This window comes from Argentina anserina, chromosome 4, assembly GCF_933775445.1.
Source record: "Argentina anserina chromosome 4, drPotAnse1.1, whole genome shotgun sequence".
Lineage (NCBI taxonomy): Eukaryota > Viridiplantae > Streptophyta > Magnoliopsida > Rosales > Rosaceae > Argentina > Argentina anserina.
Genome location: NC_065875.1, coordinates 456,944 through 479,833, shown reverse-complemented (window position 1 = coordinate 479,833; position 22,890 = coordinate 456,944). Strand labels below are relative to the sequence as shown.

The following is a 22,890-nucleotide window of genomic DNA, read 5'->3' as shown; positions in this document are numbered from 1 at the left end:
GTTTTTATACTCGAAATTTTGGGGTCGTTACATGACTCCTCTAATCGGAAACTCAACCAATCATACAGATCCAATAACTTTCAGTTTTTGGCAGCAGCAAAGAGACAGGTCAAAAAGAAAGTAAGAAACTCATCCCACGTATCAAAAGCTACCTCTTCTTGAAAATTTTTTAGCCTACGAAACCATTTATTTTTTCTAACCAAGTCTTAGAGATTTTTTTTTTTGACAACAGAAGCTTTATAAACCACACAAAAACAAAACAGGGGCCATGAACAAACCCTCATGGGGGAGCACTAACTGCATCACACTGAAGAACATGAAGTAAAGAAGTAGGAGGATTCTGAATCCAATTCAGACTTAACTCCGACTGAGAAGCTAAATGAGCTGCCATATCAGCAGCACGATTAGCTTTTCGACTTGTCCACGACCAGGTAACAGAAGAAAAGGACAAGGAAAACCAAGTCTTAGAGATGAATAAATAGTATATGACAAAGTATTTCCAGTAAATTGTGTAAGCAGGGATCGTTACATGACTCCTCTAATAAGTGAAATGGCAGCTGGATCTCCACAAAGGTGAAGTTCATCAGCAGATATTCCTAATAGAGTACGTGTGAAGGAAAATCCTCTGCTCCTACAACCCAGCATCTGAGCAAAAGAAAAATAAGATCATCAATCTGCAGTAAAATGCAAAACAATGAAATACTAGTAACAACTGGGCCTAGTCATCAAAATTCGGAATTTCTTTAAAAGACCGATTCCATGTACACGCATCACTCTAGCAGAGTGATCAATATACCCTGGGTAAATGTAAAGCTTAAATATCAGAGTTATTCCGACCTCTCGAAATACACAGCCCGATTCAGTCACTCTGTCCAATTGGGTTACTGCATGATCCTTCTCTTCGCATAACACATAAGTTTCAATCTTTTCTGTGTTTTTCTTGTTGTGTATGACATAAAGTTGGGTTCTTTGGTTTCAAATACTTGATGCCGCTGGCTCCGTTGTTGTGCCCATCGGACCGGTTTTTCAAACACAAACACAAAACACCAAACTCAGACCCTAAATTTAATCTCATATCTTACCCAAACTCCAAACCCAAATACCGCGCGTCGGGAATCTTCGATCTCTTCATTACCACGAGCACGACCCCCTCTTTGAATTCTCTGCAACCGGCTCTCTTTGCCAACCAAAAACTCATTTAGGAAGGCATGTGCTCTCTCCGATTCTTCCTTTGCACGATTTACTTACAGACCCAGAAACTCATTTCAAGGTGAATTATTATTGTAAAGTTTGAAACTTTCTTGTCTGGTTGATGTTTGGTTCAATGCAGAGGCAAAAGAAACAGAACCAAAGAACACAGGTAGAACTCACTCGAATCAGAGCAGCAAATAGATTTTACGCCATCCATTTGTAACGTTAGCGCAAGTACAAGGGTAATACCGTCAGACCAGCCAAGGAAAAAGTTCGACTCTTGGAGCGAAGGCGCATTCTAGAATGCTCCTAAGAACTGTTGCGTGAGTATAGGTTTGCTGCCCTGAACCCAGAAAACAAAACAAAAAAAAGTTTTGAATCAACAGCTTGTAAATGGAAATCTTTCTTGGCCATCTGGACCCATAACCCTGAAGAAAATATGGACACAAGTACATGAAACCTTTGCTTGGAATGTCTACTAGTTCATATACATTCATTGTCCACCATGTTCAACAATATGAATAGAAACAACACAAAATGATTTCATAAGCTTATTAAAACATGCTAAGAAGCCAATCTCCTGGACTGACATAAATCATTAACCTGCCTGAATTTCATCAATAACGGCACAATGGTTGTTGGAGGTTACATCAGCCATCTCAACAGTCACAGCCTTGTGTTTAGCACCATCGACTTCCTCTCTCTCTTGTCCTGTAAGTAAATCACATGGCACTTTTGCCTTGTTCAGCCGTTTTGCAACCTCCCAGGCCAACAATCTCAGAGGACCACAGTATATGCCTGCAGAAAACAACCTTATAACGATCAGAAACCTAAGCGAATCGAATAATTAAAAACACTACAAGCTCAACACTCACAACCTACCAGATGGACTTGATTCGAGTCTCTTTAAAGCATTGTGCGTTTTACCACTATTTGTGTGACCCATGTGCAAGATAACTTTGCGAGGCTTACTTCGAGCTTTTGGATACCATGTATGAGGAGAACTGAAAATCGGCCATAGTCAATAATGGGGACAAACCAAAAGGAATAAGCCTAGTATGTAAACGCCATGGTTAACATAATGAGTTGGGCCCGAAATTTTAGATATTTTTGAATTCACATTATATCAAATCCTTAGAGCTGTCGACACTATATTATATGTGAAAGTATATAGAAAACTCATGATTGCATAAATATCAGAAATTGAACAACTAGAGTAAAGATTGAAAACATCATAGAAAGCACTCTTCTAGACTGCTATGAAGCACATTACAAGATCAGTAATTATATTTTTGTCAAACAAGTCTTACATAACTTGCAGGTACATATCATGGAAAAACTAATCAATAACTTAGAGAAGCAATTTTTCTTACGTCAGGTCTAAAAAAAAATCAAAGCTGGAGGTGCCACTGAAGGTGCTGTATAGCCTTGTTTTGTCAGAGGAACTCACAAAGCTCCAACCTTCAATTCTAAGTGCAGCAGAGAAAAGGACTCCACACTACCTGCTAGACCTATGGAGATGTAACAATCAAACAATTGAATGGAGCATGAGCATGAGCATGAACGCGCCTGTAACTTGTTACATGACTAGTAATATTCCATGGCTTCTATAATTGGAAAATCCCAAGAACTAGTAACATACTAACATTCATTCCAGAATAGATTTCTCAAAGTTACAGAACATCAAACATAACTTCAAATTCGATTCCTTGGCTCTCAAACGAAGGTATTGCCAATGTAGAATCTTTTAGTTCAACACATGCTCAGTAATGCCATTATAACCAAATTTTTCAAACTGGGTCACGTTATATCCATTCAAAGACATTGTGAATCCAAAGATGAAAACTTTCCTATGTTTTCCACAGTTCACTCATTGATCAAACACCTTATACAACAATTTCAACAAATAAAAAATAAGGGTAATAATAAGAAAAGAAAAGAAAAACAAGGTGGGTTCGAAGAACGAACCTTGGAGAGTGCGAGAAACACCGGCAGATGAAACTCTGCGGCGAAGTAATAAGGACGCCGCCATTGTAATTGAACTGAATGTCAAAAACAATTAAAGGTTGAAACTTTACTACAATCTTCAAGCCTGGAGAAGCAGCAATGAAGAATCAAGGTATTGGGTATTGGTTTTGGGATTGAAAAGGCTTTGATTCTCATTTTGTGGAACACTCAAAGTGCCAGAACTCATATTCTTTGGGATTTCGTGGACTTGAATTCATTCACATTCAAATTTGAGTCCTAAAAGTAGAAAACGTTGGAATACTAGGCTCTCAAAAACGTCAATCCAATAAAAGGTCTGCCTGCTTCCTGATTTAAGAGGTCAACCTAATTGATACGAGCTTTTCTCTTTTGAGCTCAAGAATGGCCTTTTACAATGTGGGCTTCGCGCAAATGTCCCGAATTGGCAAAATTTATACCTAAATGACCCAAACAAGGTGGTATACGACACTCTCTTCTTCTTTTTTGGTTTAAAGGTATACGACCCAAATCACACTCCATTTTAACAAGCACACACCTCATATTTCACATACTGTAATTCCTAATGATACAAATTCATGTGGACTAGAGATTGGCAGTATGGTTGGATGTGACTCCCTCCATGAGAAAACATCAATTAGCAAAACTACCATATGCAACTAAATGACACACGATTGACTTTTTTGCCTTGAATTCTTGAGCTCCAATTTTATTCCATGTTCTAATCATCAAGAAATATAGCTAGCTTTTCATTTTCTGTAAAACAAACTTGTTTACTCTTGTTTATTTCTTCTTTTTTGTCAATTATGTTCGCTTATTTGTAGCATGTAATATTGGAGTGACAAAGTTGTACTAAATCGGAGTAATTGGGGTGTATTGAGCAAATCAGTGAGCTCGTCTAGAAGGTAGAAATCCCGGCCCTATGAACAAATGGACATTTTTGGACTAATGCTCTTAGCCACTGAAAAATCACAAATGCATGGTTTTAGATCGAGTCTACTCATTTGTAAAATAACATATTGGGTACCCACTCTTATGCATCTCTCCAATGGGTACTCACTCTTATGCATCTCTCCAATATTCTCATCCATCGAAAAAAAAACAAAAACTCTCCAATATTGTTGGGGTTGTTTCTTTATTAATTGCTCTGTTCTATTGGTTGTCTGTCTGTTGTGTTCAGTGGTGTTGTGAAGTCTCGTATTGTCACAATTATAGGCCATTCCAGTGTCTCCATGCTCCACATCCAGTGGAAGCAATTCATTTTCCATCACGAAAGAAACTGAGAAAGGCATTGAAATTGAATTATTACCTTATGTAGTTATATTCCTCTCTGATCTCCAGCAATAAAGTGCCATAGCTGTCGTGACCTAAATGTATTCGTCTTGAATGATAATTGCTATGTAGAGAATTTCATGGATGATAAGACTCATGAAATGGTCAGAACCTCTCATGATGATCGATTTGATCGATATGCATCAACAATATGGAAGATGATTTAATACAAGCCTGAATGGCCTGGAATAGAAGAACTGGAGAAGTGATGACTACCACAAACGTCCATGCATATGTAGTTAATGAAAACTTGGTGGGTGCTTCTTTCCTCAACTATATCTCTCATTGGGCCATCATTTATATGACAGATTCATTGAGCATCAATGGAGGCACTACTAGAGCAAACCCTTTTGGAGATAATTTTTTTGGGACGGACCAATTTATTGTCCCCCATACATGTGATTAGAGATAAAAGAATTTCGTTTCTAAAAGTTTTGTTTTCAAAACTCTCTATCCCACTATGTATACTTTTACGTAAAACCAACCTTCAAGTAAAGGACGAAACAGTAAAATATGAAATCATAAGGAAATTGAAAGATAAAGAAATACAAAACATCAGATCGAAAGATGTAACCAACCAGAACAGTAACACTAGTTTTCTTTCAAATCTCTAGATTTAGGGTATGTGCAGTCAGAGGAACTGGTAGCTTTGGCAAGCGAAGCAACGAGACTCAATATCGAAACCCAAAAACCAACTGAGGAGACCAATAAGAAAAAATTTGAACACCACCACGGCCAGAAACGCCGATCAAGCTTTCGATCCCAAAATTCACTGTCTGGTTTTTCAGTAAGTACTTATCCGACTCAAATTTGCGATTGTTCGGATTGAGAATTTGAACACCGATTCATCATTTTGTAATTCAATAATCTCTGTATCGTCGTGATTTATTTGATTCAGAATTTGATACTCCAAAGGAGTGTTGATCAAGATGGTTTCAATAGTGAGGGACTTTCTGGTTCTTGATAAACTACAGGCCAAGGAGTTTGTAGACAAGGTGTGCGATGGAATTTCTGGCTTGGACTTGCAGGACCTGACGTCGCTCGTGTACCAGTGGCTGGTTCTCATGTCGAGGGGGTTCGTTAAGAGGGATGTGATTGAGGGGATTGTGGTGTTTTTCGGGGCGAAAATGGGGAGGAGGAAGGGGGGATCTATTGTTAGGCAGGGGGAAGGGACTGTGTTGCTGCATGTTAACTTTGCGGTGAAGCATGATCCTTCAGGAGGTGATGGGCCTCGGGAAGAATGATATTAGAGCTTTCAATCATTTTACTGTTGTTGTTTTGTTGTCGGTTCCGAGGGTCAAGAGATTTGGTGAGGCATTGATGGGGGATTTGAAAATGGTCATTCTGACTGCTTACCGTGATTACAAGTTTGCTAAGGGTTAAATTTCAGTTTTATTATATGCTTTGTTTTTATTCAACCCTGATGTGAATTATTTCAATGGGAATTACTGAATTAGTTCATAATCCACTTATTTGATACCATAGCATTTGATCTAGTGGTACTACGACTATCCAAACGACAGCGTAGGTGAGTACCTTTCCATGTAGTTTTTAATTGAAACCAGGATGTGATCTTTTTTTCATGTGGTTTTGGTGTGATTTGTTCACATCTATCATGGACTTTTCTTACGAATTTAAGAAAAGAAACACAGTGCTAAATGTCTACCTTCTCTATCTGTAGTTTCATTCGTGTGGAGTCATGCATGTTATCTCTGGATAAGTACTTTTTTTTTATCTAATGTCTAGTCTAGCTAGCTTCATATAAAAATGATCTATTTCCATAACCCAAGTCTTTTGACTCTATATCGTATAAGGATATGTTGTGCACATAGAACTTTTTTCAATTTTTTTCAACTTTTAATACTTACAATTCAATTAGCTAGCACGTCTTTTTTTTTGTGTGCAGGAAATTATTTTTTCTGAGACTCAAGGTTGGTAATCGGCTTTCAGCATTTGTAAGTGATTACTCATGAACTTGCTTATTTTGTTCACATCTGAATGTCCTTATTTAGTTGTAGATTATTCTAGTTTAAGATTTATTACTTATCTTTTATCTCTAGAATTTTCAGGGCAAACAGATGTTGTTGATCCATCTGTAGTAAGAGCTTGTCTTCTAGCTTTATTTGAAGCATCACTCTCATTGTAGGTAACTAAGTTCTCTAAATATGAACATGCCAGCATATAAACTAGTCACTTACAATTGGAAAGTTAAATTTCACTTTGTTGTATTGAGTTTCTCTTCTTCTTTTTTTTTTTTTTTTTCTTGTGACTTTTTTAGAAGGTATTGAGTTCTCTCTGAGTTTGATAATTCGAAACGTGTGCAAACCTATATGCAGGTGTGATTTTGAAGATGGTATATACAACAGAGGAGCTGGAAACCAAGCTTTGACATATTAAAAAGCAATGTGGTCAGCCTAGCTACCTGTGATGATGGTATTGATGAGGATTGAATGTTCATGAAAGGATGTTGCAGATTAGGCGGATGCTAGCTATATGCCTTGTGCTTATTAGATTTTCATAAGTTAATTGTTTATTAGAGCATTGTCTATCTTATATTAACACATGAATGTTCTTAGTTGAAGATGTATAAAAGATATTAGTAAAAGTGCTCAAGTTCATTAGTTTGAGTTGTAAAGTTGGTGTTATACATTGTTTCTATATTGTCCAGGATGCAAAAGCATTTGTTTCAATAATAAGTGACACATAAATTTGTTGCCTACAATGATCAAAAATTTATATATAAATTAAAACTGAATTTTAAAAAGAAAGTTCAGAATTTAATAAATGAAAGGAGACAGGTTGAGTTTTGTCTCCCATTTTTTATCATAGGTGCTAAATTCCCGTCTGACTCAAAAAATAAGAGATGAAAGTTTATTGAATTAGGGGTCATTTACATTTGTACCCTAAATATATTAGAAGACATAATTTATCATTCGTTGGCCTAAACAATTAGGGACGAGCTTTAGGAGATGACTTTAGCCACAAACCAATTCTGTCTTTTTTTTGGGCGACAAAGTCTCAGTTTTTAGAGTCAAATTGATTTTGTCTCTGAATGGGTTATTTGTAGTGAGGTGACAATCAGCATTGGCTAACATTGCATGAGTGAGAAAGTTTGACTAATCCACACTATTCTTTGTTCAAAGCCACATTTACTTGTTACTTTGCTCAGGTAGGAAAATGAACAATATATTCTTATACATACATATATATATATATATATATATTGTACACGCATGTATATACGCATGCATACATATGCGTATCGTGAGTATAAAGTAGAGTGATAATAGTTTCTAGGTCAAACACATGAACACGTTTAAGAATTTTGCGTACTGATCATTTGCAAGGATATCGATCGAGCTTTTTTCCTAAGAATTGAAATAATACAAATAAGCTAGCATAATTTGTAGTTATATGTCTATAAAACCCTGGAACCCAAAACCGTGAGGAAGCTAATTAAGGATCGAAAGTATACATGCTATCGTAGCTAGCTAGCGAGAAGTTATATGTATCCTGCTGAAGATATTACATGCCATCGATAGTTACAGCAGTAGCTAGTCTTGCATACGTAGTCATCATGTGACGAATGGCCTTGATAGTGTTCGCATCGTAAATTCGTAATCATGCAACGCAAGGTCAAAAGCGAATAATGTCATGATTGAGATTGCCATAAATTAATTAAAGACAAAATACCGGTCATTTTCTCTAATTTTGAGTAACTCAACAGTTTAGTCTTTTATATTTTTAATTTCAACTGATCACTCCTTATACTTTCAAATTTTAAACAATTTAGTTTATATTAAGTCTCCGTCCAATTATATCGTTAAATGGTTTTTTTTCCTTCTTATGTGATGTTTGCCAAATCAGCAATTTAACGGTGCAATTAGACGCAGATTTAACGGAATGACCAAATTGTTTAAAATTTGAAAATATAAGGAATGATCAGTTGAAATTAAAACATGAAATACTAAACTGTCGAGTTACTAAAAATTAAAAGAATGACCAATATTTCATTCATCAATTAATAATTAAGGAAAATGACCTCTGAAATTCAACCATCATTAAACAACTTATAAATAATTGACCAAGTATACGAATAGAAGGGATCAGTTTTGCTCAGCCCCCACTCTTAGGGGGAAACAAATTTGCCGACTACCCTCTATTTGCCCACTTTGTGTCCACCCTTCTAACCTTATGACATGTGTTCAATTGCTCAATTATTATCTAAATATGAATTGAGAAAAAACATATGGTATGAGTTTAGAATGATGGGTATAAAGTTGACAAATGAAGGGTGGTCGGCAAATTTACTTCCTTCTTAGAGGGTCATATTACCTCCTCTCTCTCTCTCTCTCTCTCTCTCTCTCTCTCTCTCTCTCTCTCTCTCTCTCTCTCTCTCTCTCTCTCTCTCTCTCTCTCTCTCTCTCTCTCTCTCTCTCCAACCATACCTCCTCGCATTATTAACCCACTCCTCCACTCCACTCCCTCCGCCGATCACCGTCCTCATATGCCTCCAAACCTCTCCACACCACCACCTCCTCCTCCTCCTTCTTCGTCACCGTGGAAAACTCCTACTTGAACGAAGACTCTGAACCCTTTGCCGTGTCCTCCACACCCACCACACTTTTCGTGATCCGCGTCCGCAACCACATCAGCTTCCTTGGCATCATCACACGCGTCTTCACCATTGGCCCCCGCATCGGCCTCTTCGTGCTAATGTGGCAAGATTTCATAGGGGTGGTAATATGACACTAAGAGTGGGGGTGAGCAAAACTGAATCCGAATATAAGCTAGCATTATGAGTTTTTGACTCATGAATTAGGGCATGCAGACTATGAATACTGACTCCAGGCCTCAGTAACCAGGGGTATTATAATCATTATCACTTTCGGGATCAATTAGAACTGTGACTGTCTTATCACACATTATTTCAGGGCAAAACTTCTATTGTTAATTTCTGCCTCTCCACTCGATCTCCAGTCTCTTCAGGGGCAGCAAATTAGGTAAGATGACTCCATTTAGGAAACGGATTCTATACACCATGGAGTGCAGTCACCGGTGAATATTTTAATACCAAGAACCAATCATAGCCATTTATTTGCCTTTTCAAACATTGAGGCATTTTTGATCATTAACGCCGTTATCTTTCTAAAGACCGAATGAGGCAAATCAGAGTAAGTAATGAGATTAGGAGGAAGGAGGAAGTAGACACGACTTGATTCGACTGATAGCAAACTGGGTCTAGGGAGGGAGGTATCATTGATTCTGGGTGAGACACCAAGTCGGTGAGTGCATAGGCTCTCGTCGGGATTGAGGCTTGCCGACCCGGCGAAGACTACCAATCTATTTGTCTGATAGATCTTTGAAGATGAACAAATAATCGAATGTGGGATACTGGATATCTGGCTTATGATTCATAATACTAATACAAGGAAGAAAATTCTCGCGTCAACAATCAGTGTTGCAACTCAATGATTTCTGGGTTACTTCCTTTTATTTAGTCTTGTAAATACATTTGTTGTTATTCTAGCATCTTTGAAGCTCCAGAGATCATGAAAAAGTGTTATGCGGTAGAGATTGACAAGGTTTCCATGATTTTCAATTTCAAAATGTTGCCGGGATTGGGTTCTCATACCAGAGAACTTGGGATGGTGGTCAACTAAGAGCAATTATTGCTGCAAATCGAATTGACTTTGTCTATCTTATCTTATCTTATCTCATAAGTCGTATCATCATATCTGTTTTTTTTTTCTTGACAAAAACTTTGATTTTTGACTAACCAAACAGAGGTAGACGATCTTCCTTGCCCAGATCCAATATGCAAAGAAGTACATGGAGAGCTTGGTCGGAGCTCTGCAAAAAAATAGAGCAGACGGTGGTAGACGGAAGGCTTGAAAAGAAATCACGTGCCTAACCACGTGTTGTCAATGGGCAAGCACCGGTGAAGCACTGAATAGACTCCGCTCCATTTATTCCATTCAAACTCAAAACTGTGGTCCTAAATTAACAAGATAGATGGCTACGTACTTTGAGTCTGGACCATGCCCTAGTTTTTTATATAATTCTCGTGAAAGGTATACATACCTACCAATTAGAAGACAGATATGGAAATAATGAATCTGGGTATGTTCAAAAGAAACAAAAGATGTACAATGTTCTCGTAAATTCCAAAAGGAGATCGACTACGTATAGAACTCAAAAGAAGACATTCATAGCGAAAGGGATACTAATTATTCAATTATTCATAGAGGAATATAGCTAACTAGCTACAGGCCAGTAATTTATAGTTATAAGCCAAAAGAATTTTCTTGTTTCAAGGCATTGGTAAGAGTAAAAGCGACGTAAGATCTCCAAGGCAAAAAGTTTGATATTGATTTGAAATACTCTGTCTATCAATAGTTAGAATCATTTCGCATTAGATATATATCCCTATTATACGTGGGTTCAATGATATAGCAAAATCATGTGCAGATTCTTTGCCATCGTAAATTGTAACTTCACTGGAATTAATGTTGATCGATCTTCATCATCTTAATCATTGTGAAACTTACATGCACCATATACAGAAGGATGTGAACCACAAAAATGAGGCAAGGACCATAATCTTGGCATGCATTATTGTGAACGTTGAACCCCCAATAACCCTACTTAATATGGTTTAGGGTTGATCATTCAATTTGTACATACATTAACGCTCGAGACTTTTCTCAAAATGATCGATGTGCATAATAGCTAGAGTTGAAAGCATTTATCTCACCTATTATGTACGTAGCATGTACCTGTGAAATTAATATAAAAATTTCTCTAAATTATAAAAATATATACATTTTATATGTGTTGTCTAACTCAATGCAGCCAACGCACGCAAAATCTCATATATGGGTTACACTTGCAAAATCGTGTACATGCACTTATATAGACAAGTCATCCGTACACATAGTACTAAAACTATATAAAATAGTATCATGTGAGGTCTACATCGAATCTACATACATACAAATGTACGTATTTGGTGCAAATACAGAGGAAAAATGAACTTTGTTCCTGAGAATCGATCAGTACTGAGATAAAGAGAAGATGCCAAAGAAAATGACATGTGAGAAAAGCTTTGTCACATTTTTAAAACAAAAAACAAACCAAACATTGTCTTAAAACGGATACAAGATCTCAGGAAAGTAAAAGAAGCAAAGAGGAGAATACGGATTGAGTCTCAAAGCCAAGAAAACAAAAGCGATAAAGAATCTGCAAGAAAATGAAGTTCATCTGCATACTTTGACTGCCTCGTAAATCTTGCTTGTGTTTATACTTATGATTCACCAATATGGATTCAACAATTCAAAGATAACAAGATGGGTACGTTGGTTAGGGAAACAGAAAGAAAAAGCAGAACCAGAATGACCAGATCTTCTTTCTTCGACTTCTTTAATTATCTTTTATTCTATTGTGATAAACGCAATCTCAAGTTTTCGATCCTTTTCTCTTAAGAAGACTAAGCAATCATTATGTGGGAAAATCTAAAGGTTATATATACTTTTAGCGAAGTGTTACTGATCTATATATACTTGTTGATTGCTTGAGGTTTATTACGTCCTAATCAAGTTAATTATATACTGTTTATTATCATATAGTTTGAATTGGGTCAACTAAAACAAACCCTTAGAACTAATTAGTTAGCCTATCTGCATTCTCAAGCATAATGGATGGTGCTAATTAATCGAGATGGTGAATTGTGATCGAGTCGATCCATCACTCAAATAAGAGATTTAAGTCCTTCCAGTGGAACTAAGGATTTTCCTGGCTAGCTCATTCTCATAGTCAATGGGTGGAACTAAGATATGCTCGACCAAGACCATTCTTCGTTTCTCCGGAAACATCTCATGGATTTTCATACATTAATTAAAATGCATAAACTGAATCCACGAACGTATTGTTCCCTAGATACCACTTCATGGAATTCGACTGCTCTAGTTCTATTCAAAATGGATCAAAATTTTGATGATTGGGTGCGTTGTGTGTGGGACCTCCTTTCTCTTCAATATGCATATTGCAATATTGAAGTGAAACCTCAATAATTTTACAATTCACACCTAAATTCACATCATGTACGTTATCTTGGATCACAACCAGCCTCCTCTTGTGCTACCGAAGAAGAGATACCGTCAATTGTGAAAGAGTTGGCACCGAAAAGAGGACAAATCCCTGAAAACCTGATTCATGAGGCCTGAACATGATAACATATGATGCTCCAAGCGTTGAAATCCTATATGAGATCAACTAGGATTTACTAGCGCAAGTAGTGAATCACTAACAACTACAAGCACATCTATAAAAAATTTAAGAAACTTCTATATATAACACTTAGGTATTGTAATAGTCTAGTCTATATAGTTGAAATATTGTCCATTTTAAACCCACTGACCCGCAAAAATTTATTCTTAAGGTTTCACCCCAACATGTAATTCGCTATAAGAAACTGACCCTGCACATAAAAGCAAAATATTCATCTTCTCTTAGGCGATGTTGATGCATAGCCAGCTTGTCTAAGCCTTCCTAGTTAGGCATTAGAATCGCCCAATTCTGATCGAAGACAAACTCTAATACCATATGTAACAATTCAGTCTACATAACTGAGATATTGTATGCTTATGGCCCCACTCACTAACACGATTTTGTTATTGAGATTTCACCATATACCAAAACGCGTCTTACTATAAGAAGTTGAGTCTTTTTATATAAGCACAACATCTACTCTCCTTCAGGCGATGTGTGAGATATGTGACTTACTTATCTGCTAGCTTCCAAGTCAGGCGTCACAACTCTCCAAAATTACAACTTAAAAGGTGTCTTATATAAGCCATGAAAGAAACATACTAGAACTAAGAACTAATATTGTATATGCTAAGATATATTCTAAAGAAAACTAAAACCTTAATGAAAACATAATATCTAATCAAATCACTAAAACAACATTGTTCGGCTTAAATCCAACATGGTTCACTAACGTGAGTCTATAAGATGTCATTTTTCTCATTCATGTTCCATAAATGTATTATGCGTTGTAAATATAGATTATTGTAAAAAAATGTTCAAATCTGATTCACAAATAAAATCTGATTTTTTGCTTGAGAATCGTGGTACATCCAAAGAGTCGTTTATAAATTATTCCATTTAATTCTTCTAAATGTGACTTTGTTTTTTGTTTTTTTTCAAGATTCTTAATTAAAATTAGCTAAAATTTCTTCGTACATTAAAACCATAACTGGAGTAGCAATGACCAGAAGAACATATATCATCCTTTGTAGCAAGACTGACATGATTGATCATGGTACACTCACGACATCTTCCCAACAAATGTTCATAATTGAAGGAGACTGAGATGACGCGGACAAAGGAAAACCTAATCTTTCTTGTCAGTTGTACCTCCTCATTCAAGGGAAGAGCAACCACACTCCATGTCCATGATGATCAACAACCAAAACTGAACCAATTGTCTCTCGTAGTAGAATCACCGTAGGTTGTGTGAGAAGAGTAAGGGGAAACTAGAGATGGCAGCCCAAATCCAAACAAAGTCCAACGGCACGAGTGCACAACGACGATGTGTGAGGAGCTATCCATAAGCTGATACATGTGAGGGTGAGCGGCGGCAGCTACCCCCACTCAGTTTTGACATGTTGGCATTTGGTTCCCTTTTTTTTTTTCGCTTTCAATCATAATCATATATACATGATAATATATTGTATGATTGTTACTAGGCTATTTCTCCTATTAGGTTGTGGATCAATCAACAACTCTCTCTTCTTCTCTTCTTCATTCTTTTGTAGAGTAATAATATTAAATGAAGCACCAGCTTGGAATGAAGCTTAGAATACTTTGTTATGGCTCTCGAGTATCATTTCGTATGCAGATGGAAACTAAGCAATTGATCAATTGGTTGGGTCGGTTATCTTCTTCTCTAAAGAGTCAGGAGCATATCTGAGTCATGATGCGGTAGAATAACATCAATTCTGATATCTGCTCTATGAATCTTGCCAATGATTGCCCTTGCAACTCTTTCCCTCTCTCTCCTCGATCAAAAAAAAAAACTTTTTCCCTCTCCTCACCCATCTTCCTTCGCTCCATGTGTGCTGAAACATTTCTCACCGTAGCACCCATTTGCTTTAGCCTTTTCTCTTGAAACTAATAAGCATGGTGTTAACTATCTTACAATGATTCATTTATCTTACTGACCTCAAGAAACTCAACTCCAACTTCCGGTTCAGATTCCTATGAAGAGTCCAAGAATGAAATCTATAAAGAGAACGAGAATGACTAAATGAAAGTGAGAGAGAGAAAGGGTCAAAATAGACACATCACAACCCAGACAGGGTTGGTTAGTGGTGCTGCTAGTTCAAACGAACCCTTATTTTTAACACTTTTATAAAAATAAAAATAAAACTCTCTCTTCGCACTAAGAATAGTCGTATAGTTTCATCACACTTCTCCGGATCCTCCTATGTTTTTAGTTAGGGTTTTGCAAAACTTTCCTTAATCGACTACCAAATCATGTAGATACGAGAACGTGACCCTTTCTCCTACCAAATTTTTTTTTCTTTACTTTCACTCACCTAATATTGAAATATGAGGAGAGCTAAGAACAAGGCTTGAATGTTTCTGTATATATCTTGAACACTTCAACAAGGAGAATACTAGAATAAATAGAACAACAAGAATTAGATAAAGACTGCTAGATTAAAACGAGATTAAGGATCTAGCAGGTAAAACCTAAGGAGATATACATTGAGAAGCTAAATGTTGTAAGGTCACTAATCAGTTGATTTGAGCAGAAAAAAGACTGAGATTGCAGCTGGCTTGCTCTGCAAGCAACAGCTGCTGCACTTGCTGCTGATCAGACAATGCAGCATTAATGGTTGAAATAACAACACTTCTCTTCACTCCCCCTCAAGCTGGATCGAGGGCAGCTCTCGAGCCAAGCTTGGACAATAAACATTCAAACTGTGCCAAGGGAAGGATCTTGGTAAAAATATCGGCAAGTTGATCACACGATTTAACATACGCTGGTGACAAAGTCTTTGATTGCACCTGATCTCGCACAAAATGGCAATCCACTTCTATGTGTTTTGTGCGTTCATGAAACACAGGATTGGCAGCAATATGCATAGCGGCTTGATTATTACAATACAAGGTGATAGGTTCTGCACAAGAGATTTGCAAATCCATGAGCAAGGTCTTGAGCCAAATCAGTTCACATGCTGTTGAGGCCATGGCTCTATACTCTGCTTCTGCACTGGACCGTGCAACCACTGATTGTTTTTTGCTCTTCCATGTAACAATGTTTCCTCCAACAAAGGTGCAATAGCCAGTGGTAGACTTTCGATCTAGTGAGTTACCTGCCCAATCCGAGTCTGTGTAACCTTCAAGTTTAAAGTGACCATGTTTTTTCATGAAAATTCCTCTAGTGACTGAGCCTTTAAGATATCGCAAAATACGTTTAACAAGCTTGAAATGGTAATGAGTGGGAGCATGCATGAATTGACTTACAAGACTCACAACGTAAGTGATATCCGGACGAGTGATGGTAAGATAGATGAGCTTTCCCACCAATCTTTGATAAGAGGACAAATCTGTGAGAAGTTCACTAGTTTCTTCCAGCTTGATGAGCGAAGGAAGAGGAGTATGTGCAGGCTTGCTATCAACCATATCAACCTCTGCCAAAAGATCAAGAATATACTTTCTTTGGTTCAAAAATAGACCGGATGTAGATTGATCCATTTCTATCCCAAGAAAGTACTTTAATGCTCCAAGATCTTTGATGGAGAATGTAGCATGCAAAGTTTGTTTGAGAGCTTGAATCTCTTCTGCGTTGTCACCAGTGAGGATGAGATCATCCACATACACCAAAACAATTAGTCTCCCAGCGTGACCATTTCGAATGAACATGGAAGAATCTGCAACACTTCTCTTGAAACCACAAGTAGAAAGAACTGAGCTAAGTTTAGAATACCAAGCTCTAGGAGATTGCTTCAATCCATAGATTGCCTTATGAAGCTTGCATACCACTCCAGGATTTGATGCTTGAGGATGACCTGGAGGCAATTTCATATAGACATCTTCTTCTAGCTCACCATGTAAGAACACATTTTTCACGTCCATTTGAGACAATGACCAGCCACAATTAACCGCAACAGATAAGAGAACACGCACTGTATTCATCTTTGCCACTGGAGCAAAGGTTTCTTTATAATCCACTCCAAATGTTTGAGTGAATCCCCGCGCAACTAACCGTGCTTTACACCTCTCCACAGTGCCATCTGAGTGAAATTTAACTTTGTACACCCATCTTGCACCTACAACTTTATGACCTTTAGGTAGATTAACAATACTCCATGTCTTATTGTCATCTAAGGCCTTAAGCTCATCATGCATGGCTTGTCTCCAAACCGAAGAGGAGTTAGCCTCTTCAAAGGACTTTGGCTCAACAACATCATGCAATTTGATTAAAAAGGAATAATGAGAAGCTGTTACCTTATCTGGATACACAGCATTACCAATTGCATGTCGAGGCTTGTAAGTTTCAAACCCTTGTAACCTAGTACTCGGTTTCCTAGTCCGACTAGGATACCTCTTAGTTTGTGGATTTGGAACTGTAACTGATTCATTTTCAGTTTGAGCTTCTGCTTCACCTTGAATGTCACCTTCTTCTTCAGCCTCCTCGTGATCTTCATTCCCATGATCTTGAGTTTCAACTCTGGTCTCAGAAACAAAAGTGTCACCCGGGTTTGTGGAGACATTTTCTGAACCCTCAGTTGCAATGATAGGAGTTGGTCTCAGCTGCTCAAATAACTCCCCCTCAATATCATTCTCGGATTCTTGATAGAAATAGTTTCCTTCATCAAAACGAACATCTCTAGAAATAATCAATTTTCTAGATGTAGGATCATAGCATTTGTAACCCTTTTGAGAAGATGAATAACCAAGAAAGACACATCTAATGGCTCTAGCATCAAGTTTATCTCGGTTGTGAGATTGCACATGAACATAGCACACACAACTAAATATTTTAAGATGATCAATGTTGATTTTTCTCCCTTTAAGTACCTCAAATGGGGAGTTGTAGTCCAATACTCTACTGGGGAGTCGGTTTATGATGTATGCAGCTGTTTGAATGGCTTGAGACCAAAAACGTTTAGGCACGTTTGCTTGAAGCATGATTGCTCTTGTTTTCTCCAACAGATCACGGTTCTTTCGTTCAGCAACTCCATTTTGTTGTGGAGTTCCTACACAAGTTGTCTGATGAAAGATGCCTTGATCATTAAGATAATTAGTCATAGTCTTAGATGTATATTCAGTGCCATTATCCGATCTCAGGATGCATATGTTAGATGAGAAATGATTTTTCACTAAGTTATTGAAATTTGTAAAGCTGGTTGCAACTTCATTCTTAGCTTTAAGAAGGTACACAAAGGTGGTTCTTGAGTAATCATCAATGAAGGTAACATAATACTTAAAACCATCAAAAGAAGTTGTTCTTGCAGGACCCCATACATCTGAGTGAATAATTTCAAAAACTCTAGTAGCTCTAGAACCTAGAGATGGGAAGGGCAACCTAGTAGCTTTGGATCTGTGACATGTCTCACAATGATCCAGATCATTACACAAAAATGGAAATAAAGATGACAACACTTGAGATGAAGGATGAGCAAGACGTTTGTGCCATAAGAGCTGACTAGGTGAAGATGATTTTGCATGGAGACTTTTGGAAACCGAAGACAGGATGGAGATGTAATATAGACCATTTAGGAAGAAACCTTCACCAATCTTCCTTCCTGTCTGACGATCCTGAAAGTTCACACTTTGAGTTGTAAAACACACAAGGCAATCTAAATCATGAGCTATCCTTCCCACAGATAGGAGTTTAAAAGGAAATGACGGTACAAACATTACTCTAGAGTCAATATTATGAGAGAACATTTTCATCTTTCCTCTACCTACAATAGGGACCTTTTTTCCAGTTGCTACTGACACGAAAGTTGGTTTTTCAAATGTATGAAAATCATTTAAACATGATGCATCATGTGACATGTGATCAGAGGCTCCTGAATCTACAATCCATAGATCATGACTATGACTAAGTTCAATAGCAGTAGAGATAGCGCATATGATACCTGGGATCTCATCATGTTTTGCAAAATTTCCATCAGCTAGATATCCTGCAAATTGTCCCAACACGGCTGTGGTTCCACTGCTCTCAGTTCCTCCTTGTCGTTGTTGCAGAAACGAGGCAAACTCGTTTATGAGACTGATAAGACTCAAAGTAAAATCCCTTCCTCCTTCTCGACTGCTACTACTCGCAACATGTGCTTTAGGAATGTATGACTGCTTACCTTGGCCTCTATACTTCTTGTCATCATTGAACTTAGGTTTAAGTTCAGGATGCAAGATCCAGCATGTCTCCTTTAAGTGGCCAATACCATATCTCCCAATAATAACACAGTGGGAGCACTTTAGGTCTGGCCTTTTCCCTTTGTATGGTCTAGTGCTAGCAAAAGCCCTAGCTTCAGATACACTTGCCTCATGATTATGACCAGCTTCATCTGTGCTCATAGCCTTCTTCCTTGTTTCCTCACGCGTGATTGTTTGGACCACAGTTTCAAGTGATGGAAGAGTTGAAGACATTAAGATGTGACTCCTAAGATCTTCATATTCTGAGTTGAGGCCAGCAAGTAGCATGAAGATTTGATCTTCCTCAGCACGTTGATGCAAGATCTTTGAGTCGGTGGTATGAGGACGATACTGATTTAACTCGTTCCATCTTGACTTCAAGTTTCCAAGATATTGGATGAAGGAGTAGTTACCTTGATGAAGCTCGGACAACTCCCTTTTTAGTTGAAAAACACGCACAAAATTATTCAAGCTACCATACATACCTTTGACTTCCCGCCATAAATTCAATGCAGTGTCTGCATAGCCAAAGATCTCTCTCATCTTTGGTTCCATGGAATTCAGTATCCATCACATAACTAACTTGTCTTGGCCCATCCAATGATTATAATCAGGAGAAGATGCAGCGGGAGGTTTGATTGTGCCATTAATGTAGCCAATCTTGTATCTACCAGTAAGAGCAAGGTTGATCGCTCGAGACCAATGAAGATAATTGAATTCATTAAGGAGGGTTGAGGTAAGACGCTGACTTGTGTCAGCTGAATCATGGTTTGAAGAAGAACTGTTGTCTCCCTCATCAGGTTTGTTTCCTCCAGCCATTATCACTTAATGGAGAAGGTAGATGAAGAAGTAATGGATTTTGCAGAAGCAGGTCCTATGAGGATACCTGCTCTGATACCATATTGAAATATGAGAAGAGCTAAGAACAAGGCTTGAATGTTTCTGTATATATCTTGAACACTTCAACAAGGAGAATACTAGAATAAATAGAACAACAAGAACTAGATAAAGACTGCTAGGTTAAAACGAGATTAAGGATCTAGCAGGTAAAACCTAAGGAGATATACATTGAGAAGCTAAATGTTGTAAGGTCACTAATCAGCTGATTTGAGCAGAAAAAAGACTGAGATTGCAGCTGACTTGCTCTGCAAGCAACAGCTGCTGCACTTGCTGCTGATCAGACAATGCAGCATTAATGGTTGAAATAACAACACTTATCTTCACCTAAATTTTTTTTTCTGGGCTTCACGCAATATAAACATTAAATTTTTTGTCCCTATTTATATAATTTTATGCATGCGCCACTAGCTAGAGCTACTGTAGTGATTGAGTAAGATCATTGTGCGTTCATACATTCAATGATCACACTACTTGACCTGAATCATATTATGTTCCTTAGCAAACTTGAATCATGAGTTTGAACTGGCACCATGAGCCGCCACATAGCCCTAATGGTGGTGCTAAAGGAATTGGTACCATGCGGGAGGTATACACTTTCTTTACCGAGAAGAAATTTTGGCCTAAGAAATCCATCTCCCGGCACGCAGGTTGCAACAACTTCTTCTACATCTTTGAGAAACAATTCCGTTGCAAGCTTTGTAGTCAGAGGTCTTGGCGAAACATCCATGGATGGAAGCCGCACAACAAGAATTCTCCCTTGACAGCAGAGCACGAGAGAGACGAGTTTTAGGAGAAAAGGTTGCTGTATTTGTTAAAGTAAGACATGCAACATACGTATATTTATTTGACACTAATACTATTTATTTGTACCCCTAAAAAAAACTATTTATTTGTACAAAACCAAACTAAATCATGCATGTAGAACAAACATTTTGTAAGCCTCCTTCCCTCTCCTTAATATGGTGCGTATGCATGTCCAGATTTCTCCTTTCATCATGCCCTCATTGAATCCGTAAAGAATTTGATTTTTGATGAGGTACCAAGCATTTCATGAGATCCTTCATCGAATCGTCAAGGTTCTCAAAGTGGAGAATGGAGTATTATTTTCAAATATTGTAGGGTCGATTATTTAGTCTTCCCTTGAATTAGATGCATATCCAATCACAGTGGATGACCCATAGCTCTGTCTTTACAAGTTTCTTTGCACTATTTCAAGAAATCACTTTTTCTCGTTGTTGCTTCAAATCATTCCCTAAGACCTACATTAGTCGAAACCAAAGATGAAAACAATGTCCTTCTGAAATCCACACAAAGCAAAAGCACATAATTCAGCATCAAGGAGTGATTAATGATTTGAGGCTGATTAGATAGCCTTCATAGACAAAATGGAAGTCCACTCATTATACATGTTTTTTTAAATAGGACAAAACGTTTTCGTTAGTGCCTCATAATTTTTTTTTTCATCTCCAAATATTGATGCATTTCATCAGTAGGTATTATTAATCCTGAATGAAGTTAATATTTTGTTTAATTTCTTTTAAAAAAATCATATTTGTTTATAGAATCATTTGATATGTTACAATCGTTAACATCAATCCAGCGGCATCACGGTCGTTGCCTCCTATTGACATAACGAACTTAAGTGTTGTCGAGTATATTTCCAATAGCAACATGGTGGTAATTATTCTGTGTTATTGATTTCTATACTTCACAATTGTCAAGTTATCTTTTCATTTGTCATCGCAACATCAAAGCAGATTAAATAGTCATTCATAAGCATCAATAACAAATAAAGTGTGTTCAAGTTAATACTTTTATTTATTTATTTATTTATTTATGTGCTTTGGTGAGTTATATATATATTGAAGCTTCATGAAACATATAAACAAACATGAAAATTATTTTACGCACCAAACTGCAAGTGAATCGACAATTAATATGCAATGTCAGCAATTTATTTTAATTACAAATTATTCACGTGATACTTATATTGATTTTTGATTTTGAGAAAGACTATTAATATTCAAAAGTTGCCTAAATATTTATAAAGTTATGAAATATTAAAATAAATAAGAAAAATAGCATATAGGACAATTTTAGCATGGTCAGTGAATAGATATCACCGGAACAAGACAAGAAAAACGGTGTTCATAACACCCAATACTAGGAACAATAATGGAGTTGAAAATAACTAACATTGTATATGACTTGATGGTGCAAATTTAGTTTAGTGCGTGGAATCTGCTCTAAACAAACATTACTCAAAAATTAAATCAAAAATGTTATGTCACTTCGATTTTTGTATAATCTCAATAGCAAAGGCAACAAGTATTTATATACGTCCCAATCTAGGATATCCATTTGGGACCAACTAGTCATCATACGAACCAGAAATGGTTAAGTGGATATTAATGAAGTTGTTAAAGGATTTCCATTTGGAATGTATGTGTGGGTGCGATTTGATTTGATAAGCTGCTGTGGTACCCCCCAACTAGGAGTGTTCCGCCGTCAGCTCAATAATTTTTGTCCTCTTAACATATAAGTAATGGCCCTAATCAAATGGTTTAGACTTTAGAAGTTAGAACCCAACAATCATGATAAATTGAGGATATATATATATATATATATATATATATATATATATATATTTGTAACAAAACAAAGATAGACATCCTAGCTAGTCTAGCTTTAGCTCTTGGCATCTTACATGCTCATGGAGTCATGTGTATTAGGAAGTTTAATACGAGTCACAATTGAGGTGAGACTTCAAACTTTGAGAGCCTCTAAAAGCCCCAAAAGAGGCAAATACCTCCTTGTTTTGCTCAAACCAATTCAAACATGGGAGTGTTGAACGCTCAAGTTGAGGAAGGAGCTTACTAGATGTAGCATGGACGGCGGCCGGAGAGGCACATCAAACTAGAAGAACTAGGACACTTTCTGTTGCCACAATCACCACATAGATATAGGGAGTAGATCCAAGTGAGCAAGCTAGCTATCCATTCAAAATAAATAATACAAATCGAAGATGGTACTTGGTATAGCTTC

The 22,890-nt window shown here is 37.2% G+C and overlaps 1 protein-coding gene and 1 long non-coding RNA gene across 3 annotated transcripts; one reads left to right on the top strand and one right to left on the bottom strand.

The window, feature by feature from the left end:
• Nucleotides 1-525: 525 nt before the first annotated feature.
• On the bottom strand, nt 526-3,469 carry LOC126791618 (DExH-box ATP-dependent RNA helicase DExH16, mitochondrial-like). Its single transcript, XM_050518095.1, is given in 6 exon segments — nt 526-645; nt 1,799-1,989; nt 2,074-2,195; nt 2,565-2,643; nt 2,646-2,702; nt 3,160-3,469. Coding segments are annotated over 6 exon segments (633 nt in total). The 5' UTR covers nt 3,224-3,469.
• Nucleotides 3,470-5,727: 2,258 nt separating this feature from the next.
• On the top strand, nt 5,728-7,152 carry LOC126791679 (uncharacterized). 2 transcript variants are annotated; one of them, XR_007671844.1, is made up of 3 exons: nt 5,728-6,461; nt 6,576-6,652; nt 6,843-7,152. It is a non-coding gene; the product is annotated as an uncharacterized LOC126791679 (long non-coding RNA). The 2 variants fall into 2 exon arrangements; XR_007671843.1 differs by having other exon boundaries at nt 6,567-6,652.
• Nucleotides 7,153-22,890: the final 15,738 nt, after the last annotated feature.